Source organism: Fonsecaea multimorphosa (genome assembly GCF_000836435.1).
Source record: "Fonsecaea multimorphosa CBS 102226 unplaced genomic scaffold supercont1.48, whole genome shotgun sequence".
Lineage (NCBI taxonomy): Eukaryota > Fungi > Ascomycota > Eurotiomycetes > Chaetothyriales > Herpotrichiellaceae > Fonsecaea > Fonsecaea multimorphosa.
In genome coordinates this window covers 52,880-79,945 of record NW_015971682.1, presented here as the reverse complement: position 1 = coordinate 79,945, position 27,066 = coordinate 52,880, and the positions used below count along the sequence as shown (strand labels likewise).

The 27,066-nt window shown below is 52.9% G+C and overlaps 13 protein-coding genes across 13 annotated transcripts; 6 read left to right on the top strand and 7 right to left on the bottom strand.

Annotated features, from left to right (window-relative positions):
* Nucleotides 1–164: 164 nt before the first annotated feature.
* Nucleotides 165–737, top strand: Z520_12146 (uncharacterized protein; the record flags this gene model as incomplete). Its single annotated transcript, XM_016782633.1, has 1 exon — nucleotides 165–737. One exon carries the CDS (start codon nucleotides 165–167, stop codon nucleotides 735–737), a length of 573 nt encoding a protein of 190 aa, XP_016626276.1.
* Nucleotides 738–1,393: 656 nt separating this feature from the next.
* On the bottom strand, nucleotides 1,394–2,416 carry Z520_12145 (uncharacterized protein; the record flags this gene model as incomplete). Its single annotated transcript, XM_016782632.1, has 2 exons — nucleotides 1,394–1,682; nucleotides 1,779–2,416. The coding sequence occupies 2 exons, from the start codon at nucleotides 2,414–2,416 to the stop codon at nucleotides 1,394–1,396; spliced, it is 927 nt and encodes a 308-aa protein (XP_016626275.1).
* A 704-nt stretch (nucleotides 2,417–3,120) lies between these two features.
* On the bottom strand, nucleotides 3,121–6,096 carry Z520_12144 (uncharacterized protein; the record flags this gene model as incomplete). The annotated part of the gene is made up of 1 exon (XM_016782631.1): nucleotides 3,121–6,096. The coding sequence occupies one exon, from the start codon at nucleotides 6,094–6,096 to the stop codon at nucleotides 3,121–3,123; it is 2,976 nt and encodes a 991-aa protein (XP_016626274.1).
* A 2,376-nt stretch (nucleotides 6,097–8,472) lies between these two features.
* Z520_12143 (uncharacterized protein) lies at nucleotides 8,473–9,642 on the top strand (the record flags this gene model as incomplete). Its single annotated transcript, XM_016782630.1, has 2 exons — nucleotides 8,473–8,619; nucleotides 8,878–9,642. 2 exons carry the CDS (start codon nucleotides 8,473–8,475, stop codon nucleotides 9,640–9,642), a joined length of 912 nt encoding a protein of 303 aa, XP_016626273.1.
* A 463-nt stretch (nucleotides 9,643–10,105) lies between these two features.
* On the bottom strand, nucleotides 10,106–11,798 carry Z520_12142 (uncharacterized protein; the record flags this gene model as incomplete). The annotated part of the gene is made up of 2 exons (XM_016782629.1): nucleotides 10,106–11,725; nucleotides 11,784–11,798. 2 exons carry the CDS (start codon nucleotides 11,796–11,798, stop codon nucleotides 10,106–10,108), a joined length of 1,635 nt encoding a protein of 544 aa, XP_016626272.1.
* A 430-nt stretch (nucleotides 11,799–12,228) lies between these two features.
* On the top strand, nucleotides 12,229–13,566 carry Z520_12141 (uncharacterized protein; the record flags this gene model as incomplete). The annotated part of the gene is made up of 1 exon (XM_016782628.1): nucleotides 12,229–13,566. The coding sequence occupies one exon, from the start codon at nucleotides 12,229–12,231 to the stop codon at nucleotides 13,564–13,566; it is 1,338 nt and encodes a 445-aa protein (XP_016626271.1).
* Nucleotides 13,567–14,224: 658 nt separating this feature from the next.
* Z520_12140 (uncharacterized protein) lies at nucleotides 14,225–15,390 on the bottom strand (the record flags this gene model as incomplete). The annotated part of the gene is made up of 3 exons (XM_016782627.1): nucleotides 14,225–14,640; nucleotides 14,691–15,241; nucleotides 15,296–15,390. The coding sequence occupies 3 exons, from the start codon at nucleotides 15,388–15,390 to the stop codon at nucleotides 14,225–14,227; spliced, it is 1,062 nt and encodes a 353-aa protein (XP_016626270.1).
* Nucleotides 15,391–15,993: 603 nt separating this feature from the next.
* Nucleotides 15,994–18,711, top strand: Z520_12139 (uncharacterized protein; the record flags this gene model as incomplete). The annotated part of the gene is made up of 2 exons (XM_016782626.1): nucleotides 15,994–16,653; nucleotides 16,702–18,711. The coding sequence occupies 2 exons, from the start codon at nucleotides 15,994–15,996 to the stop codon at nucleotides 18,709–18,711; spliced, it is 2,670 nt and encodes an 889-aa protein (XP_016626269.1).
* A 296-nt stretch (nucleotides 18,712–19,007) lies between these two features.
* Z520_12138 (uncharacterized protein) lies at nucleotides 19,008–20,693 on the bottom strand (the record flags this gene model as incomplete). Its single annotated transcript, XM_016782625.1, has 2 exons — nucleotides 19,008–20,428; nucleotides 20,501–20,693. The coding sequence occupies 2 exons, from the start codon at nucleotides 20,691–20,693 to the stop codon at nucleotides 19,008–19,010; spliced, it is 1,614 nt and encodes a 537-aa protein (XP_016626268.1).
* Nucleotides 20,694–21,069: 376 nt separating this feature from the next.
* Z520_12137 (uncharacterized protein) lies at nucleotides 21,070–21,636 on the bottom strand (the record flags this gene model as incomplete). The annotated part of the gene is made up of 1 exon (XM_016782624.1): nucleotides 21,070–21,636. The coding sequence occupies one exon, from the start codon at nucleotides 21,634–21,636 to the stop codon at nucleotides 21,070–21,072; it is 567 nt and encodes a 188-aa protein (XP_016626267.1).
* Nucleotides 21,637–22,278: 642 nt separating this feature from the next.
* On the bottom strand, nucleotides 22,279–23,873 carry Z520_12136 (uncharacterized protein; the record flags this gene model as incomplete). Its single annotated transcript, XM_016782623.1, has 3 exons — nucleotides 22,279–23,011; nucleotides 23,090–23,513; nucleotides 23,588–23,873. The coding sequence occupies 3 exons, from the start codon at nucleotides 23,871–23,873 to the stop codon at nucleotides 22,279–22,281; spliced, it is 1,443 nt and encodes a 480-aa protein (XP_016626266.1).
* A 1,138-nt stretch (nucleotides 23,874–25,011) lies between these two features.
* Z520_12135 (uncharacterized protein) lies at nucleotides 25,012–25,820 on the top strand (the record flags this gene model as incomplete). Its single annotated transcript, XM_016782622.1, has 2 exons — nucleotides 25,012–25,625; nucleotides 25,697–25,820. 2 exons carry the CDS (start codon nucleotides 25,012–25,014, stop codon nucleotides 25,818–25,820), a joined length of 738 nt encoding a protein of 245 aa, XP_016626265.1.
* A 516-nt stretch (nucleotides 25,821–26,336) lies between these two features.
* Nucleotides 26,337–26,597, top strand: Z520_12134 (uncharacterized protein; the record flags this gene model as incomplete). Its single annotated transcript, XM_016782621.1, has 1 exon — nucleotides 26,337–26,597. One exon carries the CDS (start codon nucleotides 26,337–26,339, stop codon nucleotides 26,595–26,597), a length of 261 nt encoding a protein of 86 aa, XP_016626264.1.
* Between the last annotated feature and the right edge of the window lie 469 nt (nucleotides 26,598–27,066).

Genomic DNA, 27,066 nt, shown 5'->3' with positions numbered 1-27,066 from the left:
CGGAGTTTCCCGTGGTTGCCGGCTTGGCACCCGATGCACATCACGTGCAATGGCTCGGCTGGGCTGCACACCGAATTGCCGCACCTCATCACAACGACAACCCAACGACAACTTCCACTCTTCCCACACTCTTCTACACCTGATGCCTCGAAAAACCCGTCCTCATGTTGGATGATAGCGGCTGGCGAGAATCAAGGACGCGTTCGCCGTCTGTCATCCCAGACGATGGCATCCGCGGCTTCCTTGAAGAGAAGACGGCACACCTCTTTGCCACCCAGCTGCAGTCACGGCTGGACGCCCTTGAACAAACCAGAGAAACACCGAGATTCCTCAGGCGCAACTCCTACAACCTGTATCTTGAAGGCCACTTCGCCCTCCTCGACCCACGCGAACTCGAACGTACCACCCTGAGCCCCACGCCTCCCTCCAGCGACGAGGACTGGACAACGTCAGAGCACACCCCTGAACCCAATTCCAAAATCAACCAGTACAAACCATATCTTGTTGAAATCTTGTTCCCGAGATCCAAAGCTCTCCACGGCCGAATTAATCGAAAATCACTGCGCGGGCGAGATAAAAAGAACGGCAAAACACTCAACCCAAATCACCGCATGTTACGTCGCTCCAGAGATAAGCCCAATTCGCTCTTTTACGAGCTGGACTGGGTGGGCAGGAACGCAGTGGCCGTGTGCCAATTGGCGCAGGACAATTCCGAGATGGGCAACAAGAAAGGCTGAATGCCAGAGAGCCGCACCTGGGGTCCCTTGCTGGGACCCCACCACCACCCGCAGAGAGTCTCAAATATCCGCGTTCCGCGCCAGGCATGGTGCTTTTCAGGAGAGAAATGTATTCCTCCACGGAATTTTCTCAAAAAGCACAACGACGCAACGAGATCACGTCGCCACCAGCGCGAGCCTTATTCCATCCGCTTACTTAAGGCACAACGCCCGTGGGGGCCATACCTGATTGGATCTTTTCATTTTCGAAAGCAGTCAAAAAGATCCGAAGATGTTCCCAGGATAACCTTACCGCTGTGGCACAAGCGGCCGACAGTGCTATCAGCAGATGGACATCAAGTGGCATTGATCATGTCGAGACATCTCCGACAATCGGGCATTGAAAGAGTTGGAAGTATGGCTGTGGAGGCAAGGTTAGATATTATTCTATTGATTGTGTATAGTATTCGGCTTTAGCGGGAGTTTTGCTCGTTGATACTCGATTAGCGATGATGACCTGTTGCAGAACACACGATGTCTGCTCACAGTGCTACAAATTTCTTGGACCCAAATCCTCCAACTCCTCTTCGTCTGACAAGTCTGCTTGATCTGCTTTTCGCAATTTTCTCCATCAACGTATCTTCCTTGTATATCGTTATTTTTCACTCTCCGACGCTTCACCTCCAAATCCCTCTTCCCAACATGATTCTCTCATTCCCGACGACTCTCAGCATCAACAAGACCAGAACAGCGGTCGTCAACGAACTCAGGACGGCCACCAGGATCAGATGCTCCGGAGTCAACGCCCTCGACCGTCCTTTTGAGTGGCCATTCGACTTCGAGGAGGGCGCATACGGCCCGACCATTTTCTTGATGGGCTTGACGTTGTCGGTCACGGCGGTGTTGACGCCGCGCTGGAGGCCGGGCAGGCCGTCCATGCTCCATGCGTTCTTGTATGCCCAGTATCTTCAGGAGTAGCAGGTTAGCGTGTCGGGGGGGGGCGAGCCCAAGTGCAACGCTGGAAAAAGTAAGAAGGGAAAAAAAGAACTCAACACAACGTACCTCTCAATCCCGTCCTCCCTCTTGCCGGCCCTCTCGCTCGCGGCGCGCTTCTCAAAGAAATCGTTGAGCGTGGGCCGGAAACTGACAAAGTCGTAGCACGGCATGGAGAAGCCGCAACTCGTGCCGACCTGGTGGATGTCCACGAGAATGATGGAGCGGGTGCCCGGGATGATGGTGATGTTTTGGGACCGGACGATGTCGTTGAACGCCGGCGTGCCGTACTCGAGGGGCGTACCTTTGCCAAAGATCCTCAAGATGCGCGGCGGGCCCGAGAACGCGTTGAACATGACCGTGATGCGCCCGTTGCCCGGCTCGTGCAGGTGCGAGGTCGTCTCGATGCCCGAGCCCGTCAGGTCCATGTACCAGAACTGGCGGATCACCACGTTCTTGTCGTTTGCGGTTGTTGCTTTCTTCTCCTCATCATCATCATCACCGTCATCACCGTCACCGACGGATGACCTGCCGTTCTTGAACTCTTTGAGGACTCCAAAGAATGGCCCGCCCTTGTCCGAGACGCCCTTGGGAGAGACGTTGACGTGCCCATCGCCTGAAAGCGGCGCCGAGGCGATGTAGAAGACTTTTTGCTCCAGGAGCCAGGGCAGCAGCGAGGGCGGGAGTGTTTCAAAGAACTGGCCCATTTTCTTTTTCTTTTCCCCCCACCCTTCTTCTTGTCACTTGGTTCTTCTTCTGGGTTCGGTGTGAGTGATGATGGGAATGAGAAATAGTGTCTTGCTGACTGTGTGGCGCCTGAGACTTGAAGCTGGGGGAAATAACTAGAAAGAGTCCTTTGGTGACGAAATAAAGATAGAGGCGGGGGTGTTGATCGAGGGAGTGAGATTCCCGCAATAGAGTTCAATAGATGTTAGGGTCTCCTGGATCCCGAGGTCCTGGGGATTTCAGATACCCTTCTTCATTCGGACTTCCGCTGGGCGGAGGTATGTACAGACCAGACGTATTCGCAAAGTCTCCAATACGAAGGGGCTGACTACTATTTGATATCCGATGAGTCAAACCCTGCAGGTGGTGAAATGGTGAACCCCGCCGTTTCGGATCGACCACAACCATCCCGGACTCTGGGGTGCAGCCGATATCGGCAACTGTAGAGGACGAGGCTGATCGCTCCCAGAAACTTGTGTATGGGGTGACTCAACAATATGCAACGTTGATTGACTGTGTACCGCTTTGATCTAGCTGTCAACCACTGAGATCAATACCGAAAGCCCTGGTGTCCCATAGCAGAGTGCCACAAGCCGCTTCCCATGTCGACATCTTCAGCCTGGTGATGCCTCGGTTCTGCAACAATCATCCCAACGACGGTACGAACGTATCTAATGCAATGACTTCAGACCTTTGCTCGTTTTGCAGCTTCGGCGTCCATCGCCGCCTCATCCTCCCGTTTCCGCTTGCAAAACTCTTCGAAACTATTGCCTTCCTTGATCCACACGTCTTTGATTTCCCACGTGCGTCGATCCCATTCTGCGGCCTTGACAGACCATTCCCTCATGGCCTTTTCGTTTTCTTCGCGATTCTTGTTCGTGCGGTCAGTGTATGGCTTCTTCTCTTCCTCTGAGAGTGCAGCCCACATCCTCCCAAGCTCAACTCGCACCTGATCACGCTCGGACTGCTTGGTTTTCTTGCCGCTCTTCTTCCGTTCTTCTGCAAGACGGGTCTTGACCTCTTCCCAGTGCTCTCCAGAATACATCAGGAAAGAATTCACATTGGCTTTGGTTGGTTTGACCGGTGGAGGGCCCAGATCATCATAAATCCGGACCCACATGGCTGCGTCCCATGCTTCATGCAGAGCATTGTCTTTCTCCTTTACAGGTCGTGTGAAGGTGCCGGCAGGGAGCAGTTCGTCACCTTTTCTTTTGCCGGCTTGTGCCATGTGGGTTTCCATTAGTTTTAAATCGACCGCAGCGGCCGGTTTCTTTGCGCTGGCCGAGGGCACGAGCGTCGGTGGAATGGCTATCGGTCCCACTAGTGATTCGAAGACCTCGTGCGCGGCGCGAAGACCAGACAAATATGCACCGTGAACGGTCGCTGGATGAGTTGCAATCGTTGCTTCGCCGGCAAAGAAAAGATTTTGTATGGGCGCCGCAATGAGGTCATAGTCGCCAGGTCTTGCTTCAGCTGCGACATAAGAATAAGTCCCTCGAGCGAAACGATCCGATCCCCAGCGAGTGACAATCGACTCCATAGGCATTGGAACATTTGCAGGGCCGAAAACGTTGCGTAGTTGATCAAGGCATTGTCCAACAAGAATCTCGTCGCTGAGCTTTTCGGCCTCGTGTGCCGCCTCGCCGGCCATCAAAGCAATCAGGACGGGAAGCCCACTTGTGTCGATGCAGTTCCAGAACAGGTAGAACTGACCACGGCCTTCTTTGTAGTCTCTCTGGTGGGTGCCCTGTCCGTTACGAGGAGCTCGCAGGAGACCAAACATGTCTCTGCCGACATCCCAGAAGGGCTTCTCGAATACTAGGATGACTTTGTTGAGTAAGCCAAAACCCATCCTTCTAATGGCATCGCGCTTCCATTGAGGCAGAGGTGGATCAAATTGAATTGATTGGTCTTTCAGCACTCCAAGTGGAGCAGCGAACACGATCTTGTCCGCTTCGATAGATTGCCCATCCTCACAAGTGATGGTAGCTTTCGCCTGCGAGCCCACGGCGCTGTATCGAATGCTCTTGACGGGCTTCCTTGTTCGCACATCGAGTGGCTCTGGATGGCGCCATAATGCACGTGGGACCTGCTGATAACCACCGACGACTTGAGCATGTTCTCCTTCGAACTCGTTGCCAATGTCCTGATCCCAACCACGGAGGCTCAATTTGTCAACATTTGCTGCGTTTGCGTATTCAAGGTTCGCAAAATGCCAGTTGATCAGCCGCAGAGCATAGGGCTTGAGGTCGAGAAATTTCTGGTACTGGTCAACACCAGTATTCATGACAGCGCCCAAAGATTGGTTGAGCTGCGAGGCAAGGCCATCTAGCTCGAGCGTTTCATGCATTTGTGTTGTCTTTCGTAACAGGAACCCAAACTCCTTGGCTGCTTGAGCCGCGGGAAGTTGCATTTTGGTTTCCATGCTTGTATCCACTTCTTCTGAGGATTTGTCTCCCTTTGCAGCTCTATGGCCTGCGCCACGTCTTTTGGACTTCTTATTTGGCAAGAGCTGATCAATTGTGCCCAGTGCAGTAGCTTCTTCAAACTGTTTGATGGTGATTCCGTCCTCGTCTGGAGGATCACGTCCCGCTTCAATCAAATCTTTGTCACCTGGCGCAGTTCTCTTGACAGTGTGCTTGAGCCGGTAATGACCGGTACGCTCGAGAATGTCATTGTATAATCTTTCAATCATTGCATCATTCACACCGTTGACAGGCGTGCCATCAATGTCATAGAGGGTGGAGAGGTCTCGCAGGAGGTGGTATTCGAGAGCAAGCTGCCCACGAATTATAGGGTCGAGAGGATTGCCACGTTCGAAGCCGACAATGATGTGTGCGCCCATCTCAGCCGTAGGCCTCTGATGAGGGGCGAGCCTGGAAGATCGCATGCTGGTAAGTGGATGTGAGTAAATTCGCCCACCAATTCTGTCACGGCCTTCCAGGACAATGATCCTTGGAGCAGCACGATCAGGATAGTGCCGAAACAGGTTGGTGAGCTGGCGTGCGGTACTGAGTCCAGCCATGCCACCGCCAATGACTACAATGGTCTCTCGTGATGCTTCCTTCTTACGGCCACGGCCAACACTTCGGCTGAGGAAAGGTGGCTCGACACATCCGAAATTGATGTAGCCTCGGCGCACAAGCCACTCGTATGCAAAACAAGCAAGACGGGTCCATCTCTCATCTCTTGCACAACCGATAGCTTCATCAAGGGTGACGCTCACGCTTGGATTTCGAGTCCACAACCTGAGAATGCCATTCCGTATATTCAAATATACTGTGACGTGAGAGTAACACAACTTGTCTTGCAACAACCTATGCTCATCTTCGTGCAAGGCAAACGGGTCGAGCCTCGAGGCTTCGGCGGCTGCCACACACTGATTGGCATATTCGGAAGGGGATAGCCTCGGAGGAATAGATGATTTGGGCCGGCAGGTGGTCGAGGCTTTCAAGAACATGTACGGGCTTACATTGTTCGAGTTTTCCGATTCGGCTTTCATCTTGAGCGTGATTTTAGTCTTTTGTTCTGCGGTCGAAGAGGTGACTGAGCCCGAGGTCATGGAGCTATTGGGAGAGTCTCGGTTCTCGCTTTCAAGCTGCAGACTTCGTAAAACTGAGGCTGGGCCGCTTGATGAAGCATCGTCCGAGTCGTCTTCCATCTTGACGACAGAATCGTCGTCGGAATAATCATGCACAGTTTGAGGATGGCTAGGCTTGATCAGTATCTAGAAGACCACCATTATGTTTACTCTTATGCGTCCGGGACGCACAAAGCGAGCCAGCATACCTTGAACCAGCTGCAATCGACACCTTCGCCACATCAACACCGAGTATTGTGGTAGACATGATTTCTTGGGTGTTTGATATTGCTATTGCTGCCGCCATAAAGTCATATGGTCATCAACGAGTGATTTGATATTGACGACTGTCAGGCCCAATATATGGAAAGACGGGTCAGGAAGTAAATAAAATGATCGAGATCGGTCTTTCAAAGGAGTGACTGTATACCATTAGTATGATCAGGGTGAAGTGAGTAGACTGGGTGTGGGAGGCATCGGTTACCTGGTGCGCCCTCCCTGAACTCGGTGGTATGATATGCTCCACTAATATCGAAAACTCTTTAAGCTGGCCTGTCGAGGCTGTCCCAATCTCGCCCTTGATCCTCCACGCCGGTCGCAAAGGGAGTGTAGGTCGACCACAGTGCATTATCAGACTGGGTGTGCTGGAGGGGAGGTATCGGCAGGAGTGAGGTTGAGAGGGAGAGAAAGTCCCAGCCGTGTCGCCGCCCACTAAATTGGAGCATCTCGGCTCTGACCAGCTGAGTTTGATGCAACCGCAACATACCCATCATCTCGTCTTTCATCAAATATATCGCCCATCATATCATCAAGGCACTTGCAACAAGGCATATCTTCTCATCCATCTACATGGCGATCCTATCTGACAGCTTCTTATGCTCTCTTCGTGAGACAACCAGCTGCGTTCGACTCCTGCCCTGTCCCCTCGGGTGCACCCATCACAGCCCCTCATTGCTACAGCATCTCGTCCTGCGCTGGCCTTGATATATCCTGAAAACATTGGTACGAACGGAAATTCATCAGGAGAAATATCTCAGACCTTTACGGTCGAGTCAACACATATTTTGGACCATTATATGCTCGTTCGATGGACATCTTGGTGCATGTCGTCGCCATGTGAAAAATTTGTCGCCACTTAGCTTCTGGGACATATTCGTTTGATATGGGTCCTAGCCCTTCATCTATCAAGATCCCTTCAGAGAATCGATACCTATGTCTGTGTATCCGACGATAACGATTCAATTGATGTCCATACATGATGGCTCGCCTGGGGGACAAATGTCGCCGGTCCCGAGCCACAGACGAATACAATGCTGATATATATATGGAAAAAGTATGGCCTCAACCCGATTAAAGAGCATACTTAGCTACTAGCCGTGATATGGATCATGCATCCGAAGGTAAATCAACGAGGTCTGCTTGATTTGTTCGTCTTGGGTGACATATCTGGAGCTATGCTGACACAACAGAGCTTGTCCATCCCATCCCGTCTGATACTCCCAGGGCCCTCTTTAACATGCCTCCAAGCCACAGCATTTCATCCCCTTCCACAGTCAACCGTCTCTTCAAATCACGCCCCGAGCAACCAGATGTCTGCGAATCTCGATGACTGGGCCCGGAGTTGAATTGGACATGATCAAGAGCGTAGGTACCCAGGGATGGACCAAAAGCAAGAAACCCATGGATGAAGGAGCAGGTCACAGAGGTTCTAAAGCCTCTCAGTACCAGGACAGTCGGTAATTATAGTGTGGCTGGGTCCGGGAATGGTCATCGAAAATGTGTCGCCTGGCTGAGACCGGCCTGTATTGGAGCGCAGGCGACTGGGTTTCTATCCCAGTTGCCTTGTTCTTGCCTCGTAGTGAAGGGAGACGAAATAATCGAAAAGATACTAAATACAAACCCGTATTAGAAACAAGGTACATCTCGTAATCTCAGATATTGTACTTTATGTGACCTTTATGTGCAACAAGAATCTCGTTGACCTTTCAACATGACGGTCCCGTATCCATCGTCTGTACTTCTGGCCCAACCTGATATGGGGGCAGTTCACCTTACTCCAAGTACCTCTTCCCAACCTAGATGCCTTGGACACAGTATGTCTTCTATGTAGAGCTGCGCCTGCTTGTCGATATCAACTCGCCGCAGTTTCATATAACCTTAGCTGGAAGGACGCAGGCGGGGTCATCCCGAACTCCCGCCATTGACAGCGTCACCCACTCGAGCTCAACCCTTCGACTCTCATTCCGAATGAGCACCTTCAACAAAATCCCTGTACGGCCATGACAAAGCTACGATGAGCTCGACCAGACCTTGATCCAGTCCAATTATGTTATGAACTCATTTGCCCGATCCCTTTCATGTGGGGCGCGGCGAGCTGTCGAACCACCGTTCAAGCGTCTAAGCTGGACTACTCTCACACCTTTCCTTTCTCTTTTTCCTACAGGCTCGAGAAGAAGGATGGCCACCGTAAAAGACTCGGTGCCCCATATCATCAGAACGGCCGAGGATCCGCGGCAAAGTGGCATATGGACCGCTCGGTTGAGCAAGATTGAACATGTCAATTCCAAGATACGCTTGCTGAGACTGAGTCTGCAAAGAGATGGAGTATGTGCCTCTTTTTCAAATCACGTTATAACAAGCCTCTGTCTCCTTGCAACCGGTCTCCCCTGCCTTCAGACGAGAAATGCTTGCTTTCGGGATGTAACTCAACCACTCCGAGGTGCTTGTCCTCCAGTAAGGAAAGTTGCTCAGCGTACAATGTTGCTTCTGTGAGAGCATTCAAGTTCGATTGACCAAGCCGATTGCTTTTTTGCTTTTCTCAATGGGACTCTCACGCTCACACACGGACAACGATTCTAGTAGCCACCTCTCCGCCATCTTCCAGGTCAATACATAGACCTGTACATCCCCAACATCGACGTTGTGGGCGGCTTCACCATCACATCGCCGCCTCAATCGACCTCTCCGTCCCAAGATGACCCACACATAGAACTGGCCATCCAGTCCTCTCCGTCAAATCCGCCAGCGGCATACCTCTGGCGACCCGCACACGAAATCCTCGACTCAACGGTAACGTTCCGCGTGGGTGGGAATTTCGTCTACCCGCCGCCGACTTTGAACCAAGAAGAATGCCGGGCATTGGATAGAGTGGTTTTCGTCGCGGGAGGTGTGGGGATAAATCCCATCATGAGCATGATCTCCGCGATGCATGTGTTGGGAGCGGACAAACTGGGCGGGATGCCAAGGACCGTCAGAGTCCTGTATGCCTCACGACGAGAGAGGAATGATGAGACCGGCGCAGAAGAAGAGATTTTGTTCGAGAAGAGGTTGAAAGGCATAGCCGAGAAGTGGAGAGACCACGACCGCGTCGACTTCAAATACAGTCTTTTCGTGACCTCCGGGACAGAAGAGACGAAGCAAGACGAAGTCGCAGAAGGAAATATAGCAACGCGGTACAGACGGATCAAGCACGATGACCTCTTCGACGCCCTCGGCCCTGAAGGCAGCAGAGCTCACACGGCCGTCTATGTCTGCGGCTTGCCAACCATGACGGACGAATTCGTGGCTCTGCTGCAGAAAGCGCCCGGGATGGAGGAAAGGAGAGTGCTCTGCGAGAAATGGTGGTGAAACCAGTTCCTTTCCCCTGTAGAAAAACAATTCTCGAGCGACTCTTAGGGACTCACGAGGCCAGGCCACAAGCCAGGCCCGGGGTTCAAGGGAGGGTGAATGGATGAATCTTTTATATTTCTCTCTCTCTCTCTCTTAGGGTATCATGGCTTTCCTTCCTCTTGGCCGTCCCGCCGTTGCGCGACCGCTTTCATTTGCTTTTTTTTTTGGTTCCTCGTCATTGCTCTCCAGTCTCTCAGTATCATGTTCAGTCGAAAGCCATTGAATCACGATAGACTGATTCAAGCCAGCAAAAAGCAAAACTTCCAGGTTTGTAATCCATCCTATCCCAGCCCCGATCTTAACGCTTGAACGCCATGCGACTCGATGAAGAATCCTATACTCGTGACAAATCTCGCCTTCCCTTCCGCAGAGAACAACGATATAACAAGGAATGGAGGCGACATCATTTCTTTTGTTCGCATCACATGCCGGTAACGACCTTCCCACCATCCACGACAATCTGCTCATCAATCCTTTTCTTGAGTGTCTCTTCATCGGCTGCCCACTCCAGCCTCTTCCACGTCGTTATGCGCGCCTCATTCATGTCCATTTCAAAGAATCTCACTCGTCTGTGATATCCGTAATACCCGCCATACCCACCAAACCCGGCCCCTCCGCCATAACACATCCACAGCGCGGCTTTCTTTTCTTTGTTGTTTGCGGGCAGGCAGTAATCGTTGACGTGGTCGTGGCCACAGCTCACCAAGAGAATGTGCTCTTCAACGAGGGCGTCTTTGAAGTTGGAATTGTATGCGGGTGCGGTAGGTGGTTCCGTCCAGTTGCCCACCCAGGCCAAATTGTCCGGATTGCGATACTCTGGTAAGGGAATGTGGATGAACGCCAGGTCCATGTGTATGTGCGTGTATTCCTTGTGTTTCCTCTTCAGGGACTGAGACGTGCTCTTGAACCAGTCGATCTGGGACTGTTTGAGCCAATCGTAGCCGTGGTAGTGCTGTTCATCCGGTGAATAAGAGTGCGTGTCGAGCATGTACAAGGTCAGCGCCGAATGCGAGGTGGATCCCCTGCCCAAGATTTCCACCACGTAGTTGCCCACGCCGTCCACGTCCTCGGGACCAGCGGTGGAGAGGGAATAGGGCAGGCCGTCCATGATGGCCATGGATTCGGCGCGGTTGAGGTTCCCCTCGTCGTCGTGGTTACCGAATATCCCTGCGTAGGGTATCTTGTGTCGCGCAAACATTTCAGAGTATTTGAAGATGGCGGTTTGAGCGTCCGGCGCGGTGTCCCCGTTGACTTGGTCGCCCGTGAGGACCACAAAGTCCGGTTTCTCGTCTTCGATCATGCGGGCGAGGAAGTCGAGCGTTCGCGGATCGGCCTCGCATTCCTGTCCTTCGGGGAGTGCGTGGCGACATATCCCCAAGCCGGTCGCGAGATGGAGGTCTGCCGCTTGCATGATCTTGAATTTGCCGTCTTTTCGTATTCGAGGCACCGGTCTCTCGACTTTCATAGCGGGGCCTTTGCGGACCGTGAGACGAGGTTCGGCGGACTCGCGGTCTGCATCGATGAATAAGGAGATGTCCTGAATTTCCCAGTTCGAGCGAGGATCCACGGCATCGGCGCCGAAGAGGACGTCGACTCCCGTCACCATTTTATCAGACCGTTTCGAGGACAACTTGATCCATATCCCCGCGGGACGCGACTCCCATCTTTCATCCTTCGAGGTCGGGTCGACCACCGACGGCTGCAAACGACCAATCTTGACGTCCATGACCACTTCGGCATGGGTGTTCAGATCATCTTCGCGCTGCCTTTGGACATAGAGGTAGGCTTTTGACAGGAAACCCTTCCCGAGGTACAAGTCCTTTTCGACTCGGTGCCAATCATCTCCATCGACCGTACATCGGCTAAAGGGGTTTAACGATGAGCAGGTGACGACTGTCAGATCGGTGACCACAAAACCTGGATGGTGCGCAGGCAGGTGGCTGTGGATGGCATTAGGGAGGACTCGGTATCTGTTATCGAGGAACACGACAAGGAACAAGACGATGGTGACTATCAGGCCGAGCTGGATGCCCGTGCGTACCTGTGACAATGGTCAGCGATGGACGCATCCTGGATCGACGCCCAGGTCGAGCACGTACAAGTCTCCTGGTCATGTTCGCATGTGCAGTGAGGAGGCCGCCTGAGCGGGCTCGCTCTCTCGACTGATCTGAGCCGTCGCAACTTCAATCAAATGCAAAGTAAATATATCAATGATCATTGAAGACTCTCCGGACTCTCTGGGACAGGGGTATTGAAACATCTAATGATTTACTCCGACAGAATCTATTCGTCTGCGCTGCCTGGCTGCCCATACGTGCCATGTCGATTATCCCGAATATTTGGGCAGATGAATGATCTACTTAGTACCCTTGCTTTACCTCAAGTAGACTAGTAGAATCTGGGGTTTCGGCCGACTTTCCTCAATGATGGTATATGCTCTGGAGAATTCCCAGCGCAGGCACATTTGGCTTTCCATTTGGCTATTAATACCAAGAGGGAGGAAGACTTTGGGAAAGTGTTGGGTTGAAGTTGTCGAGTGGTGGCATGTCTGGGGTGGTTCGATATCTGAGACAAGTTCTTGGACTCTCGAGATCCCCGGACAAGAAGACCCCCAGCATCCTCCAGAATGGTCTCGGTATCGCCAGAGATTTGACTCGGTTCACAGAGGGTGACAGAGTGCTTGTGGATGGATCAAAACTCGCCTTTCTGCAGCGGAACGCAAGGTTCGATTTGCCAAAGGGTCAGCTCCCCTTGAACGACATTATCGGCAAGCCTGTCGCCTCCACATACGTTCGATCTTCAAAGGGTTCTCTGCACAAGATCGAGCTCCCTTCGCTCGAGGACTATGTCACGCTCACCCCCAGGCTCGTGACGCCGGTCTACTCCAGCTATGCTTCGTCAATTGTCTCCTTGCTAGACATTCACCCTGAGCCACCTACCACAATTTCGGACAGTGGCGGCGTCCCACAACCGCGCGTCCAGATTCTGGAAGCAGGTACCGGCCATGGCAGCCTCACTCTACATCTCGCTCGAGCAATAGCAGCTGCGAACCCACCTCCTCCGACTTTTCAGCTCCCTACTCTCCGCAGAGTGGCGGACAAGAAGTTCACACCTGTGGCCGAAGACGATTCCTCCGAGTCGAATGCACTCACGCGGGCGTGGGACGAATGGAAACGAAAGCGCCGCGCGGTGCTACACACCGTGGAAGCCGTTCCAGCGAACAGCATCCACGCGGAAAAGATAGTGCGCGGGTTCCGACGAGGTCTCTACTGGCCACACGTCGACTTTTACACAGGAGACGTGAAGGATTGGATCGCACAGAACGCAGACGGCGAAGCATTCCTCGACTACGTCCTCCTCGACATGCCCGGCGTACATTCTCAAATACCACACGTCGAGCCCGCGATGCGTGACAGTGCAAAGCTGGTGGTGTTTGTGCCCTCGATCACGCAGATTGCGGATTGTGTGAAAGTGGTTCAAGAGCTGGCACTGCCACTACAAATGGAGAAGGTCTTGGAATTGGGAGAGGGGATCAGTTCCGGGAGGAAGTGGGATGTGAGGCTTGTGAAGCCGAGGAAGGGCTCAGGCTCCATCGGTCACGAGCAGGAGGTGCCCGTCCAGGTTTCAAGATCGGAGAGTGAGAACCACAAGGACGTCGAGGACGACCCCCGAGGGCCTCCCCCTGACGACGAAGGCGAAATCTCCTCGACAACCCAAGAAGATCAACCAGTCATGATCTGCCGCCCCCTCGTTGGCGAACGAACCTTTGGAGGCGGCTTCATCGCACTCTTCAAAAAGACATCCACGACTCCCACTTCCGCAGCGCTGGCCGCGGAATGGCGCCAGAGCCAGACGGGGAGGGCGAAGAAGCGCAATCGCTAGGTTGCAGCTGTCTCCCTTTTCAGCAAGACAAACACACCTAATATCCCGGAGACTGATACTCGGTACTTGGAGCGGACTAAAAAGAAAGCCGAGAGAGGATCGACAGCATATTCTCGGTACTGTAACACCAATTAACATCATCGAACTTTATGTCTCGTGTATATGTAGGATGAAACCCAGGATGCAGGTGGCTTGTACAATACTACCTTGTACATTACCACTGGTGCTACATGGCCAACGCGAAAGAGTCGGCATGATCTCGCTGTAAATTTCAATCAATTTTTTTTCATTCGAGACGGCTTATTTGGACTTGGTAGGCATGTAGGTTCAAAGTTGCGCATTAAGGTCTTGACTCTTTTTCTTCATCGGCTCGCTCTTTTCCTGTCTTCTTCGTATTTGCCTCTTGAAAACCTGCCTGCCGCCTGATGCTACAGTCTAGACACTGACAGAGGGAAAAAACCACTAAACTCAAGGCGTCCGGCGTGCATAACAAAAAGCAGGAAATTCATCCCACATATATAGACAACCGTACAACGCCATGCACACTTGGTAAATGCAGATTGATCTTTGGCTGGCCTGTTGTCTTTGCCCAACCACACCAAGATCTTTCCCAGAAGCTCTCAATCCCAACTCACTCAACATGGGCGGACTGGGTACCTCATTTGATGGTAGCAGGCACACTCGCCTTTGCCTTCTGCAGGACGTTCTCCGCCACGGGCATGGCTCGGCTCTTGAGGATCTCCGCGTTCTCCTTGAGCTTGGCGGCGGCCTCCTTGAGCTTCCTTTGCCTGATGATCCGGACGTAGGAGAAGAGTAACAGGAACAACAGCTCCACTCTTTCCTTGGTCATCATGAGGATCCCTTGCACTAGCAGACCCTTCATGAGTTGAGGGCCCATGCCCTTGAACAGAGCGCGGGGACCTTCATGCTCGATGATGTATGCCATCACTTCGGTAAAGGTCTTAAATGGTTTGCCTTCCCGGGCTGGGGGAGGTCGGGATTGAAGGCCGACTTTGGCGACGATTAAAGGCTGGGTGCAGATGGTGGCGATGGACTTAGAGATTGCTCCAAGAACTGTACGCGCGTGTCAGTAGAAGGGCAGAAAAGGATCCTTTCTGACTCACCGAAAGCCTCCCATGGATGGAGTCGATCCCGACCAGGGAACATAACGTCCTTCAGACGCTGATAAGCGCCATACGTGATTGCGGGGTTGACACACAGCACCAGAGAGGCCTTGAGACCCCTCCAGAGTCCAGACCAGCCATCTTCACTGTGGACAACCTCCTTGCCTGTCTCCCACAGGCCCTTCTTGTGGCCCTTGGGCTGTGTCTGCTGCCGCGTGGTGATGACCGCCACGGGAATTGTGAATATTTGCGCAATGGCGCCCGCAACGGCACCCAGAGACAACTCGACAGCTGTCCCGGGGTGTCCTCCCGGGGCGACTCGGTATTTTGTGTATAGCGACCGCACCACTGAGTACCAGTAGAAGTAGGCGAAGTTTGTGGAGGCGACACCGATCAGAGCACCATTGATTCCCGAGTATAAGCCGATGACGCCCTCATGGTCGACAATCTTCTTGATGGCGTCCCACGTGGAATCATAGTGATGGTGCTCGGCCGTGTGCTGGTGTACATGGCCTTTCTTCTTTATCTGCACTTGTAATCTTGTCTTGACACTGCGGACCAAGTTAGTAGCTGATCTGGGATTCTCCAGTCTCGGATTTCCCTACATGTCAAGCGGATAGACCAGCGCATTTGCGAGGACAGCACCGGTAGCACCTGCAACGGCGCTCTCCCATGGCGCCAGCTCCCCGGGTTTCGTCATGGTATTGTCTGGGCCGTCGAGGCCGCTCTTGGAGCGTTAAAGAAGGAGTGGAGGTGGACGAGGCGGGGAGGGTGCTCCAGCTCAAGACCGGACTGTTGCGCAGTGATATAGAGAGACGGGCAGCAGAGTGTTGGAGGAATTGAGTTTGTTTCGGCTGGTCCAAACGTCAGAGATAGAGGAGCTGCGGAGTATATGGTCGAAGGAGAAGAGTGGTCGCGTAATTATTTTGCTAGACTTGCCCGTCGAATGGATCATTCCTCATCTGCCCGAGAGGCATGGGTTGGGATGGGCGATCTCGCATGCGAAACCCCCGTGGGAGTCGGCGGGACATGGATGATTCGACTCTTTTGAGTGGCTCGTGGCTCGGCCGTGGTAGCTTGACAGACGCAGCCGAGGTTGTGGCAATTCCGCTTGTCCAGCTTTGTCCGCCTGCGCTTCTTCTCTCACTTCAACTTCTGTCACACTCCCGAATCCCGGCCCGCCTCCGACTTTTGCCCTTCGGCCTTCCCTAGCAACCTAGCCATGGCCCGCTGACGTCTGCGACTCGCCCTTGAGAGCCCTTTGGAGCCCTTGATCTCGAGCTAGTTGCCTAGGTAATGGCCCATGGATGACCGCCTCTCCAGGCTTGAAGAGCAGGCGCGCTCAGTCGAGAGGACAATCCCTTCCAAATCCACCGGCAAGGCAGTCCTCGATGCCACCATCGAGACTGCTGAGTTGTACTTCCAGGCTCTTCGCCTCGCTGACAAACCTGAAGACAAGCAGAGGCTGGACGCCAGGTTCAACGAACTCCTAGCCCGGGCCGAGCGGCTCAAAGCAGCTCAGAATGAACAGCAAAGACCAACCCCCGCGGAAAGGTCAAGACAAGTCCTCAAACCACCTCGCTCAAACCGCGAGCTCACCACCAGAGAAAAGATCATCCTCTTGGAGAGTGGAAAATTGAATGGTTTCAAGTTCAACCCTTGGACGGCACCACCGTCCTCGGACGAATTTGCGCTTCGTGATGGCGGCCTTTTATTCACAGATTTGAGCTCTCTGCCTCTATCCCCGGGCCAGCTTGAATCATTTGACGGTTGGAAACGACCGCAGCAAGCACTTCCGTCTGTCCACAGCGACCTCAATGGCTCCAATGGCCACAATGGCGCCGATGGGGCCGTCATGTATTTGCCAGAGTCTATAGATCTCGTGCAAGATATGACATCCGACTGTTCAGTGGTTGCAAGCCTTTGTGCTCTGACCTCCAGGGCAGAGCGCGGCTTTCCAAAGGTAGGACGGGGGCTCTGACCGACCATCTCGTCACTAACCACTACTCAGATCTTGCGGGACGTAGTACATCCGTTCAACTACGACACTGATCGAATGATACTGTCGCCCAACGGAAAATACATTCTCAGGTTATATTTCAATGGCTGCTGGAGAAGAGTGGAGATTGACGACTATCTGCCTTCCTCCAAGACTAGCCGAGTCCTTCATGTCATTGACCGCCGCCATCCCCGATTGCTATGGCCGGCCCTGGTTGAGAAAGCGTACCTGAAGGTCCGTGGCGGTTACGACTTTCCTGGGAGCAATTCTGGTACGGATCTTGCCGTTCTTACCGGGTGGATTCCTCAACAAGTCTTTCTACACGACGAGGAGGTCGAACAAGACCACTTGTGGGAAGAGATTATTGCCCAGTTTCGGAGAGGAAACGTTCTCGTCACCATCGGAACCGGAAAATTACCCCGTCGTGAGCAACGGCATCTCGGTCTTGCAGCAGAACATGACTACGCGATCCTGGACATGTCTACTAATGGTCATGCCAAAGAAATGCTTGTCAAAAACCCATGGGCTGATGGAGATGTGTGGCGGGGAGCAGCAAGGCGGCGGCCGAATCGAAGTGACGAAGAATCCTCGGCTAGCACGCCTGAAAACGAGGAGATGATGCCAGGCACTTTTTGGATGGATTTCAACAGTGTCTTTCAATATTTTGAGAACATGTATCTCAACTGGAATCCTGGGCTGTTTTCTTACCGCGAAGACCTTCACTTTTCTTGGGACCAGGCCAATGTCACTTCAAATACTAACCTAATTGTCGACAATCCCCAGTTTGCGGTGGCAACTTCTGATCCGGGCGAAATCTGGTTGCTACTACAGCGGCATTTCCGAACAGGAGACTACACACAAGAGACTACAAGAGAAAATGGATATATCGGCCTATACTTATATACTCGTGATGGCAACAGAGTCATCTCGAGTGAAGGCGTAAAGATACGAGGTCCATTTGTGGACTCTCCCAATACCCTGTTAAGGTTCAAAGGTACGGCTCAATCGTGCTATACTGCAGTTTTGGTATCACAGGATCTACCACGTGGGAAAATGAACTTTACCATTTCGGCTCTGTCAAAATATCCGGTAGCACTATCAGAAGCTCGACTGCCATATCCTCAGAAGTCCAGCCTCAGCTCCGCCTGGACCAGGTCGAACGCTGGAGGAAACTCGGACTCAGCAAACTACTTGTCCAATCCCCAGTTTCGAATGTCCCTGTCAACTGAGCAGAGGATTGCACTAGTCCTGCGGCTTGTCGAATCCATTACCCCCGCCGCTGCCACGAAGCCCGATATCAATGTCAAAATCCTGGTACTTTTCAGCAACGGGTCAAGGATTACCCGACTTCGCCCACGGGATGTTCTCGCGCACTCGGGAGACTATCGACGAGGGAGTGCTGTTGTAGAAACCAAGCTCGAACCTGGGAAGTACACAATTATCTGCTCTACGTTCGATGAAGGCCAATGTTCGGATTTCTGCCTTGACTTATACTCCTCCTCTGCGGGAGATGGTGCAACGTTGACTCAGCTACCAGCGGAAGGTGCCGGCCGATTGAGCATCAAGAGTACCGCCGCAGTGTTCCGGAATACCACCAATCGCCTCCTGGCTCCTCTTACAGTCTCGAGGCTATCTCGGATTTCGTTCGTCGCACGATACGACACCGTCACCTCTGCTCAAGCCGCGAATTCCTCACTCTTCAAGATGACACTTGAGCGAGGTCAAGGACCATACAAGGAGATCCTGGCGACCAGCGAGATCGACAATGAGGAATTCAGCAGTATCTCGTCGGGCCTGCGGATTGTTGATATAGATCTGCAGCCGTCGTCACTGAGCGCGGCGCCTTATACTGGTGCAGCAGGTGGTCTGTGGCTTGTTCTGGAGCGGTTGGCGCAGGGTGGTCAGTGCGGCGGTGACGAGGAGGAGGGGGTGCTCGCGGGAAAGAAGGATGAGATTTTGAGAGTGGAGATGTTTACGGATGAGAGAGTCGAGTTGGACGCTTGGGGGCTGGGGGACGGTTGACCCGGGCGCATATCATCAAGGAATCCGCATAGTGACAGAGGGTGTCTGGATAGAGGCATTGGTATAACCAAGCCGTTCGCGTCAAAGAGTGGCTCAGTAGCCATCTGCTCTTGAAAATCTCCCGAAAACTTTCCCCCTTTTGAAATCTGCAAGCTGAACTACCTATTTGTACGAAAACGAAATTTCCCATGATCACTGTCCGTCCGCGAGTAAGCCCCCTTGATATATAGCCATATCTACCACCAGCCAACGTTACAATGCCCGAAATCGCACTTTCCTATTTTCCCCTCAGGGTGCTAAGAAGCCTGCCTCATAATCAAGCCCTTCAACCCCGGCACAATCCCCGAATCCACAACCTTCATGCCCAAACCTCTAACCCCACCAACCAGACTGCTCAATATGCCGTCTCCGCCACTACCCATCTGATACAACCAATTCAATGCATCAACACCGCCAGCCATGACCAACCCCTTCCCAAATCTGTCGGCATTATACCTCTCCAGCGCGAACGCGGAATCGCCAACGTCCATGCCGTGCTGGACGGCGTAGGCGACCGTGTCTGCGAGAGATGCCGCGTCCGCGAGGCCCAGGTTCAGACCCTGTCCCGCGAGGGGGTGGATGGTGTGTGCGGCGTCGCCGATCAGAGCGACTCGGGGACCAATCAGGGAGGTAGAGTGGCGGAAGCGCAAGGGGAAGGAGGCGAGTGTTTTGTCTTGGACCCCGGTGATGATTGGGACCGGGCGGGAGGTTTGGGGGGATGGAGTGTGCTGGAGACGCCAATGCAGTTCGTCCGAGTGTTGGTCGGGGGAAGAGGGAGGGAGTGTGAACAGGTATTTGATGTCTGTTTGTGAGAGGCGCAAGGCCGCGTTGATCATCGCTATCTGCGCTGAGGGAGGTAGGGTTTTTAGGTATGCTGCGTTCGCAGGCGTGGTCGACCATACGAGAGAGGCGTGGTTGTTTGGCAGTGGCAATACGGCGATGGGCCCGCCTAGCTCGGGCAGGAAGCGTTGGTACGCGGTTGCGCGGTTGGAGAGGGGCTCTTCTGCGAAGAGGTCGAAGTCGTCAGTTTGGGAGGTGTTGTCGGGGGTGGGTTGCACGGTGAGCGTGGCGACCACGCCGTGCCGGTTGTAGTCCCAGCCGTGAGAGGCGATGCCCGCGAAGGCGCGCACGGGCGAGTTGAAGCCGTCGGCGCCCACGAGCAGGCGGGCTGCTATGCTTGACGGATAAGACGGTGACGAGGAATGGGATGGTGGTTGTTTTGATTCAAGCCGCAAGACCGGCCATGTGGACAAATTGAGACCCTCCGGGTCATCTTCGCCGTTCACAATGGTTGAAACGCTAGTATTGGAGAAAAGCGACGATTCCGCCCCGAGCTGGGCGATTCTCTCCAGAAGAGCCCTCGTCAGGTTGGCGTTCTCGGTCATGGTCGCTACGGTCCTCGGCGGCGCGTTATACTTGCTCGTCTCGGCGTGCCAGTCGAATTGAATCGCCGCGTCGTTGGCGGCATCCCACACTTGCATCTCGTCATAGGCTTGCACGCGAGACTGGTCCACGTGGTCCCACGCTCCCGTTTTCTCGAGAAACGAGACCGACGAGGGCGTCAGGCTGCTGGCGCGGTTGGAGTACTGATCCTCTGGGGACTGCCATTGGCGGAGCCTTGAGAGATCTTGGGTCTCGATCAATGCCGTTTTCAGATGCGATGTTATAGGCGATGACTCTGTAGAAAACCGGGTTAGTTGTTAGATGTCACACCCTGCGTGACGACTGGAAGGGAGGGAAAACAACGGACTTAATGCTGCGAGGAGGGCTAGACCAGCTGGTCCGCCGCCGACTGTCACGATGTCGAAAATCTCAGGAGTTGTTGGTGATGATGCATTGGGTTTGGTTGATGCGAATCGTCTCCGTCGAGTGGTCGAGCTCAGGGTTTTCCGGCATTGCACGCAGATAAAGCGTGTGTCCGCGACAGACAATTTCGCCGGCATTTTTGCCGGGCGGCGGTATTCTGATGTTCGGGGCAGACGAAACTCAGTAGATTCGGATCTGCAGCATCGCTCGATCACGAACGTTGATGGAATAATTGTGGGAGATGAAGCTGGGAAACAACTGTTGAGGTCGGAGAACTGAATATTAGACCAATCATAATCGATCTTGGGACAGCCTTGCTCAGCCTTGCGCAGTAGCCTCGAGGGACCAATACCTATTGGGTGCCTAGGAGGCTGGCAACGGGTGACACCAGTCCACAAGTATACATTATACAGGGCACTTTACTAGACTCCAGACAGCTAGCCCTAGCACTGAGTTCCCTGCGTTCTGATCGCTCCTGCGGATACAACCAAAAGCTTTCTCGCTTCCTTTACTTCATGGCCGATGTGTGAATCCTGAAGGGCTTTGGGCGTAGCGGCCATTCACATAGTACAAACAGACATCCGAGTCAGTCACGCGTTCCCATCCATCGACAACACGCTCCACTTCGCCAAACAGAACCATGTGATCTCCAATTTCCACCGCCTTGTCTGGGAGGTACCGACATCTGATCTGAAATTTTGGGAGACATTCAATGACAGGAGGTGAATCAGATCCTAATGCTGGCGCTGCGTCGGACGACGGCTCCTGCGCAAACCAAGCCAAAGTCCCATTTGGGAGGTGAAAAGGCGAAGTCGCGTTGCCGCGGGCAAATTTCTCAGCGATTTCCTGTCCCTTTGGATCGCAGAGAAACAGGTGAACATTAAATAGGCCGGAAGCCTCGATGGCCTCGTATGTCGAAGACAACTGCTTGATGTTGAAGGAAACGATCGGTATTGGATCTAATGTCACAGTGTTGAACGAAGATACCGTAGCTCCTCGCCATGCGGAAGGGTCGCCATTGGTGCCGACAGATGTGTCAGTCGAAGTGATAACCGCAACAGGATGGGGCACATGACGCATCAATCCTTTAACTTGCTCGCGGAGAGGCGTCTCCCGCCTCGTTGTCCAAGCTTTCGAGCTGCTATGTCTGGCTATGGCATGGCCATTTGTCTCCTTTGGGTTGGGTGGCGTCGGTGGACACGCTCGCGTCGAGATTGGGCGTCGACAATGGCCAAAATCTTTATGCAGCAAAGTGAAGCTGCGACTAGAGCCCCGATAGAGTTGGTGAGATTCAGTTGCTTGATAAGGTCAATCCAAGTGAAATCAAGTCCATGCAGGCATTGTGGTCTTACACTGTAAAGTCTTGCTTTTAGACAGCTGTAAACAGATAGAGTTCAATCCAGGTAGATTTTCCAGGAGGCGTAAGGTGCTCATGTCAAGGACTGGAGAGGCAACCGGAGCCGATACCTCGCCATTACATAGAGGGTCCTACTATCTGCATATCGTGCAATTATGACCGAGAGACCTTTTCCCAGTACATTGGGATATACATATACGTTGACAACTGCATGTGCCAGCAGCAGCTTTGCAATCCAATAGGAGGGTCTTGGCGGATTTGCCGCGTTTGTGGGCCAACCGCTCCTGCATCAGCCTTACTCCTGCATTCAATTTGTCTTCGTCCCTCCTAACGCAATAAGACAATGGAACAGCTGCATACGGTGCCTATCCCTGTGAATCAGTCGATGCACTTCCGACTCTCAGCGTGTCTAATGAAGATAGCGCAGAGTAGAAGACGCCCTTTGCGGCTTGATCGAAGACCAAACCAATCCACATGAACGAGTCCATCATATCCCGGAAATCGTCCCATAAGACAACTCCACATCGTTCAATGGCTGATTTCAATCTAAGTTTCAGCCAAACACTACCAGGTTCATCGATCACTGCAACACCACCGACTATAAGAAGCCAAAGCAATAGTGGCGGCCACTGTTCTTCGAGGATGTCGAGACCAACAAGACTCTCTTCGTAGGCAGCGGACAAAGATGTCCTTCTTACCCTGAAGTCCGGCAGTTGCAAGAAGACCTGTGAGGAGAAGGCTAATAATCCGAGCCGGATGGCTGCCTCAAGAGAACCGGTCGAAAAGCTCATATGGAGAAGGCGATACATGACCGAAGCAGTTGCTTCGGGCAGAATTTCTTCAGAAAGCTTGCGTTTGGTCCTGGCCGCGCGGTTGATCTGTAGGCAAAATCCCTTCATGGCTCTCCAGACCGTAGCCAGCTCTTCATCGAGTGCGCTGAGAAATTGCTCCGAGTAAGGCCAGCAAGTCACCGTACCGTTTGACTTTGGCATGGACTCGGACATCTGGTCTGGAAATGGCCTGAAGGGCTCACCAGAAGAGCTAGTCGAGAAGAAAGTAGGCCTGGCACCGGTTTCGATCGCTAGCCCTATATCGCATCTACGCAAACAATTAGGTATCCTCCGCAGAGAAGTAATCACAACAGCAGGGTTGCCAGGACGTTACAAGGGTTCATACCTATAGATTTCCATTGCCAGCCTGATCTTAGGAGCAATGGCGGCGATTCCTCCTCTGAGATTGATCATCATGCGAAGGCCTTCCATGTGATGCTTTGCTGTGTCATAGTCGCCAATCATACGAGCGTGAAGTGCAAGAGCAATGACCACCATCATGGTAGGATTGGCAATTTTCAGGTCCTCGTCTGTCGAGTCGAGTCGCTCGCGGAGAAGCTGGAGCGCCTTGGAGAAGTGTGGTGAGGTAATTTGAAGGGCATTGTGATCTTCACGTCCTCGCATTAGTTCGATGTATGCATGAGTTCCCAGCGCAGTGGCATGAAGGAAGGCAGCATCGGACGCCATAGGGCCAACGAGGACTCTGTCTTTCCTGTCGAAAGCAATGCATTGCTCCAATGGAATAGTCGCTTGCCGTGCGAGAGAAGAATCTGGATTCCCCGATGCGGTGAGTAAGCGCTCAAATTCTAGAGCATTGAATCCCCGTGCGCGAGTATGGACCTACAGGTCAAGATATCCGCGATTGCAGACGGCTCGATTTCGGCTGCCAGCTGGGTGAACGACCACTCTGACCCAACCTTTTTCGGGATAATCGAGGACGATTGCTGTGTTGTTGCCTCGCCGCCACCGGAGGAGTCCCAGCTAGGCTCAGCATCCCGGGGCAGGGGATCCTTGGGCTTGGCCCGTCGAGATTTGCCCAGGTTCTTTCCTAACATCACATGGCTCCTGATGAGCTTGCGTGTCTGGGCATCGTCTCTCTTCCTCACGCCCGCCGTGACGATGAACGGCATGCCTGCTGTCAAAGTGGGGGAGACTTAGCATTGTGGCCATGGCGGTCCTGTTGGTTGCACTGGGGACTTACGCGACGAGTTTGTTTGGGGCATATTGCTACCATGGGCAGAGTCAATCCACGGACGAAGTTGACTTCACCAGAATGGTGATGAATCATCAAATCAAGTGTAAACCGTAGGATGCCAGTTGAAGAGGTGGTGATTATTGGCCCGAAGCGACAGCGGATTGTTTTCTCCTTCTAGTAAAGTGTTGAAGATTCTGGCGCGGGCAACACACTGTAAGGCCTATTAGCATTTCCCTCGACTGTGACTCTTGTCTCGAGGCTGCGCGTGGTTTGAAGTTTGTCTCCAGGCGGGGAACTTCATGCACATATCATTTGCTACTTCGGGTATAGTCTGGCCTCCTTAAACCGTTTTCGGATCAGGGGAACATAGCGAGATGACTATCAATTACCCAGCCTCGCAGTCGTGACATTCCCATGTCAATATCGGTCTACATGAGATTGGCCTCGTCTTGGTCCGCCGACAGATGGCGCTTTTGTTACATCGACCGGAATGTTGTCAACTCGGCGCCGAAGTGATGACCATTGCGTGAACAGCGCACCGGTGAGAGCATGTACTGAGCACATATATATACGGAGTGCACCCAAACTGCCTCTCTCATTGTCCGTCAATCCCAGGTTGCTGCTATCTGATTCCTCACTTGTATCTCTATTCATTTGACGTTGGATCGGTTCGTGATGCCCTCCTCCAAGGAACTGCCACCTATAACCATCCCCTTCTTTCCAAGGCTTTTCATCCGGAACCAGTTCCTTGCCAAACCTCAGCGCCTACCTCAGGGCACCGACCTCTTCGGGAAAGTTGTCATTATTACTGGAGGCAACACAGGCAAGTCCTCTTTCTCTTTGCATCCTACTTTGTACCCCGTGCATGTCGCGATCGTGGCCACGACAAAACCAAGGTGGAGGCTTGCTAACAAAAATATCCAGGCCTGGGTTTCGAGAGTGGCCGTCAACTCCTCTCTTTCAACCTCTCACGTCTGATCTTAGCTGTCCGTTCTCCTCAGAGAGGGGCCGAAGCAGCTAAAAGGCTCCATGCCACTTATCCACGGACGACCATTGATGTTTGGCAACTGGACATGGCCTCTTATGATTCCATCCAGGCGTTTATCCAGCGCGCCGAATCCGACCTGTCCCGCCTCGATATCGTTATCCTCAATGCTGGCAGGTGGACGTACAACTTCAACACCGTGCCTGGTACCGGTCACGAGGAGCTCTTTCAAATCAACTACCTCTCAACGGTGCTCCTTGCCATCTTGTTGCTTCCTGTCTTGAGGAGTAAAGCCCCAGCAGGGACTCCTGGCCGCCTAACTATCGTCAATGCAGCGCTATCTCTGACTGCAAAATTCCCGAACAAGGACAAGACCCCGTTGCTCCCGTCATTCGACGATCCAAAGGCCTTCGACATTAGCGAATCGTACAACACATCCAAGGTGCTGGCGCACATGTTTCTCTGGAAACTCGTGGAATATGTGTCGGCCGACGAAGTCATTGTGAACCTCGTAGACCCTGGCTTTGTCAAGGGCACAAAGCTCGCGCGCGATGCACCGGGTCTGTTGGTGGCTCTTGGGAACATATTTGCCGCACTCACCGCCAGAAGTACCCGGGATGGCGCTTCAACGTACCTCGACGCCTGCCTAATCAAAGGAGAGGAGTCTCATGGATGCTTCGTAATGGGCTGGCAGATTAAACCGTAAGTTTCCAGTGACCGTCCCGACCTCCTGTCTTTTGTATTTCTTTCCTGCTAATGGGATGGAACTTGAGGTTTGCGGCCATGCTTTATACGCCCGAAGGAAAACTTGTCACCGAGAAGCTGTGGCGCGAAACAATAGACGAACTGAGCTTCGCCAAAGTGCAGTCCGTGTTAGAGTCGATGAAGAGACATTGATTTTCTTCAGCTTATTCGAAAAGGGGTTTCGTCACCTTAGCGGTTAATTACTAGGTACAGGGCCTAAGATGACTGTGGGGGGATCTTCAGGCGCGACAAGTTGGTCCCTCTCCCAACTTCGTTTTCATGCTTCCCCCTCTTATGATTGATACACTGGACGTAGTAGATATCCCATTAGCAAGTACTCGGTAGAGAACTGGAGAATTGTCTCCCACAGTTCGGCCTCGACATTGGCTGTTGTATATATCCCACCAAGCCACGCGGAGAAAACCGAGATACTCGGCTAAGCCCAGGAGTCTCAGCCTAATACGAGCTTATCTCACTGCTGGTGGCGATCCCCATACCAACTGCCATCAATTTCCAATCAGTCTCTCCAAGACACAACTTCAGGCTTGTCAAATTTTGTCTTTTGATCGTGCAAGGCTCTACGGTGGTTCGTTTTGAGATTTGGAACAGCGCGACCGAGCGCCCGGAACCTCGACAAGATCAAGGCTTGACGGAGCAAAGATAATCATCATGCAAGACATCGAAGAGGCCACTGTCATCTTTCGCAAGTCCAATGTGAAGGCCAAGTGGCTGGCAAAGGATCGTCTATCTCTGCTGCAACTCGCAGAAAAGTCGGGGCTGACTCCTGACTACGGCTGTCGGTCCGGGGCGTGTGGAACGTGTGAAGTCAAGCTCTTGAAGGGAAACATCGACGGGATCTTGGAAGGAGATGATGGTGTTCTCATTTGCAGCTCTGTCCCAGCAAGCATTGAAGTCGAGCTTGAACTGTGAAGCAGAGCCTTCGCAGCAGAAATTTACTTCAGGCTTGATAGAGAGCTCGTAAATCATGGAAAGGCAGACGCTCGCTGGCAACCAGCAAAGGGGCTCTTGATCCATGCAGAGATCAGAGGCAGAGTTTATGATGCGGGCTTCATTGAACAGGCCAGACGATCACCACGCGAAGTCGAGAAAGGAGGAGGCCGACGACATTGGAAGTGATGATTGAAGGAAGCGGTGTCACGGTCACTACGTTGTGATATTTCTGAGGGCCAGTGCTGCCTGAGCGGCAAGTGAAAGACAATTGTTGAAGACGCCCGCCTCGGAACAGACTCGAGCCTCACCGCGGGAGACTCTCAGCCGCCTCTTTCTTTCGTCTGAAAATCTCACCAGTTGCTTCCTCACGATACTTTGGGTCGAAATTTCAGACAGACCAAGAGTCCTTCTTTCCGTCCTTCACCTTCCAAACGCTCCCTGTGGCACT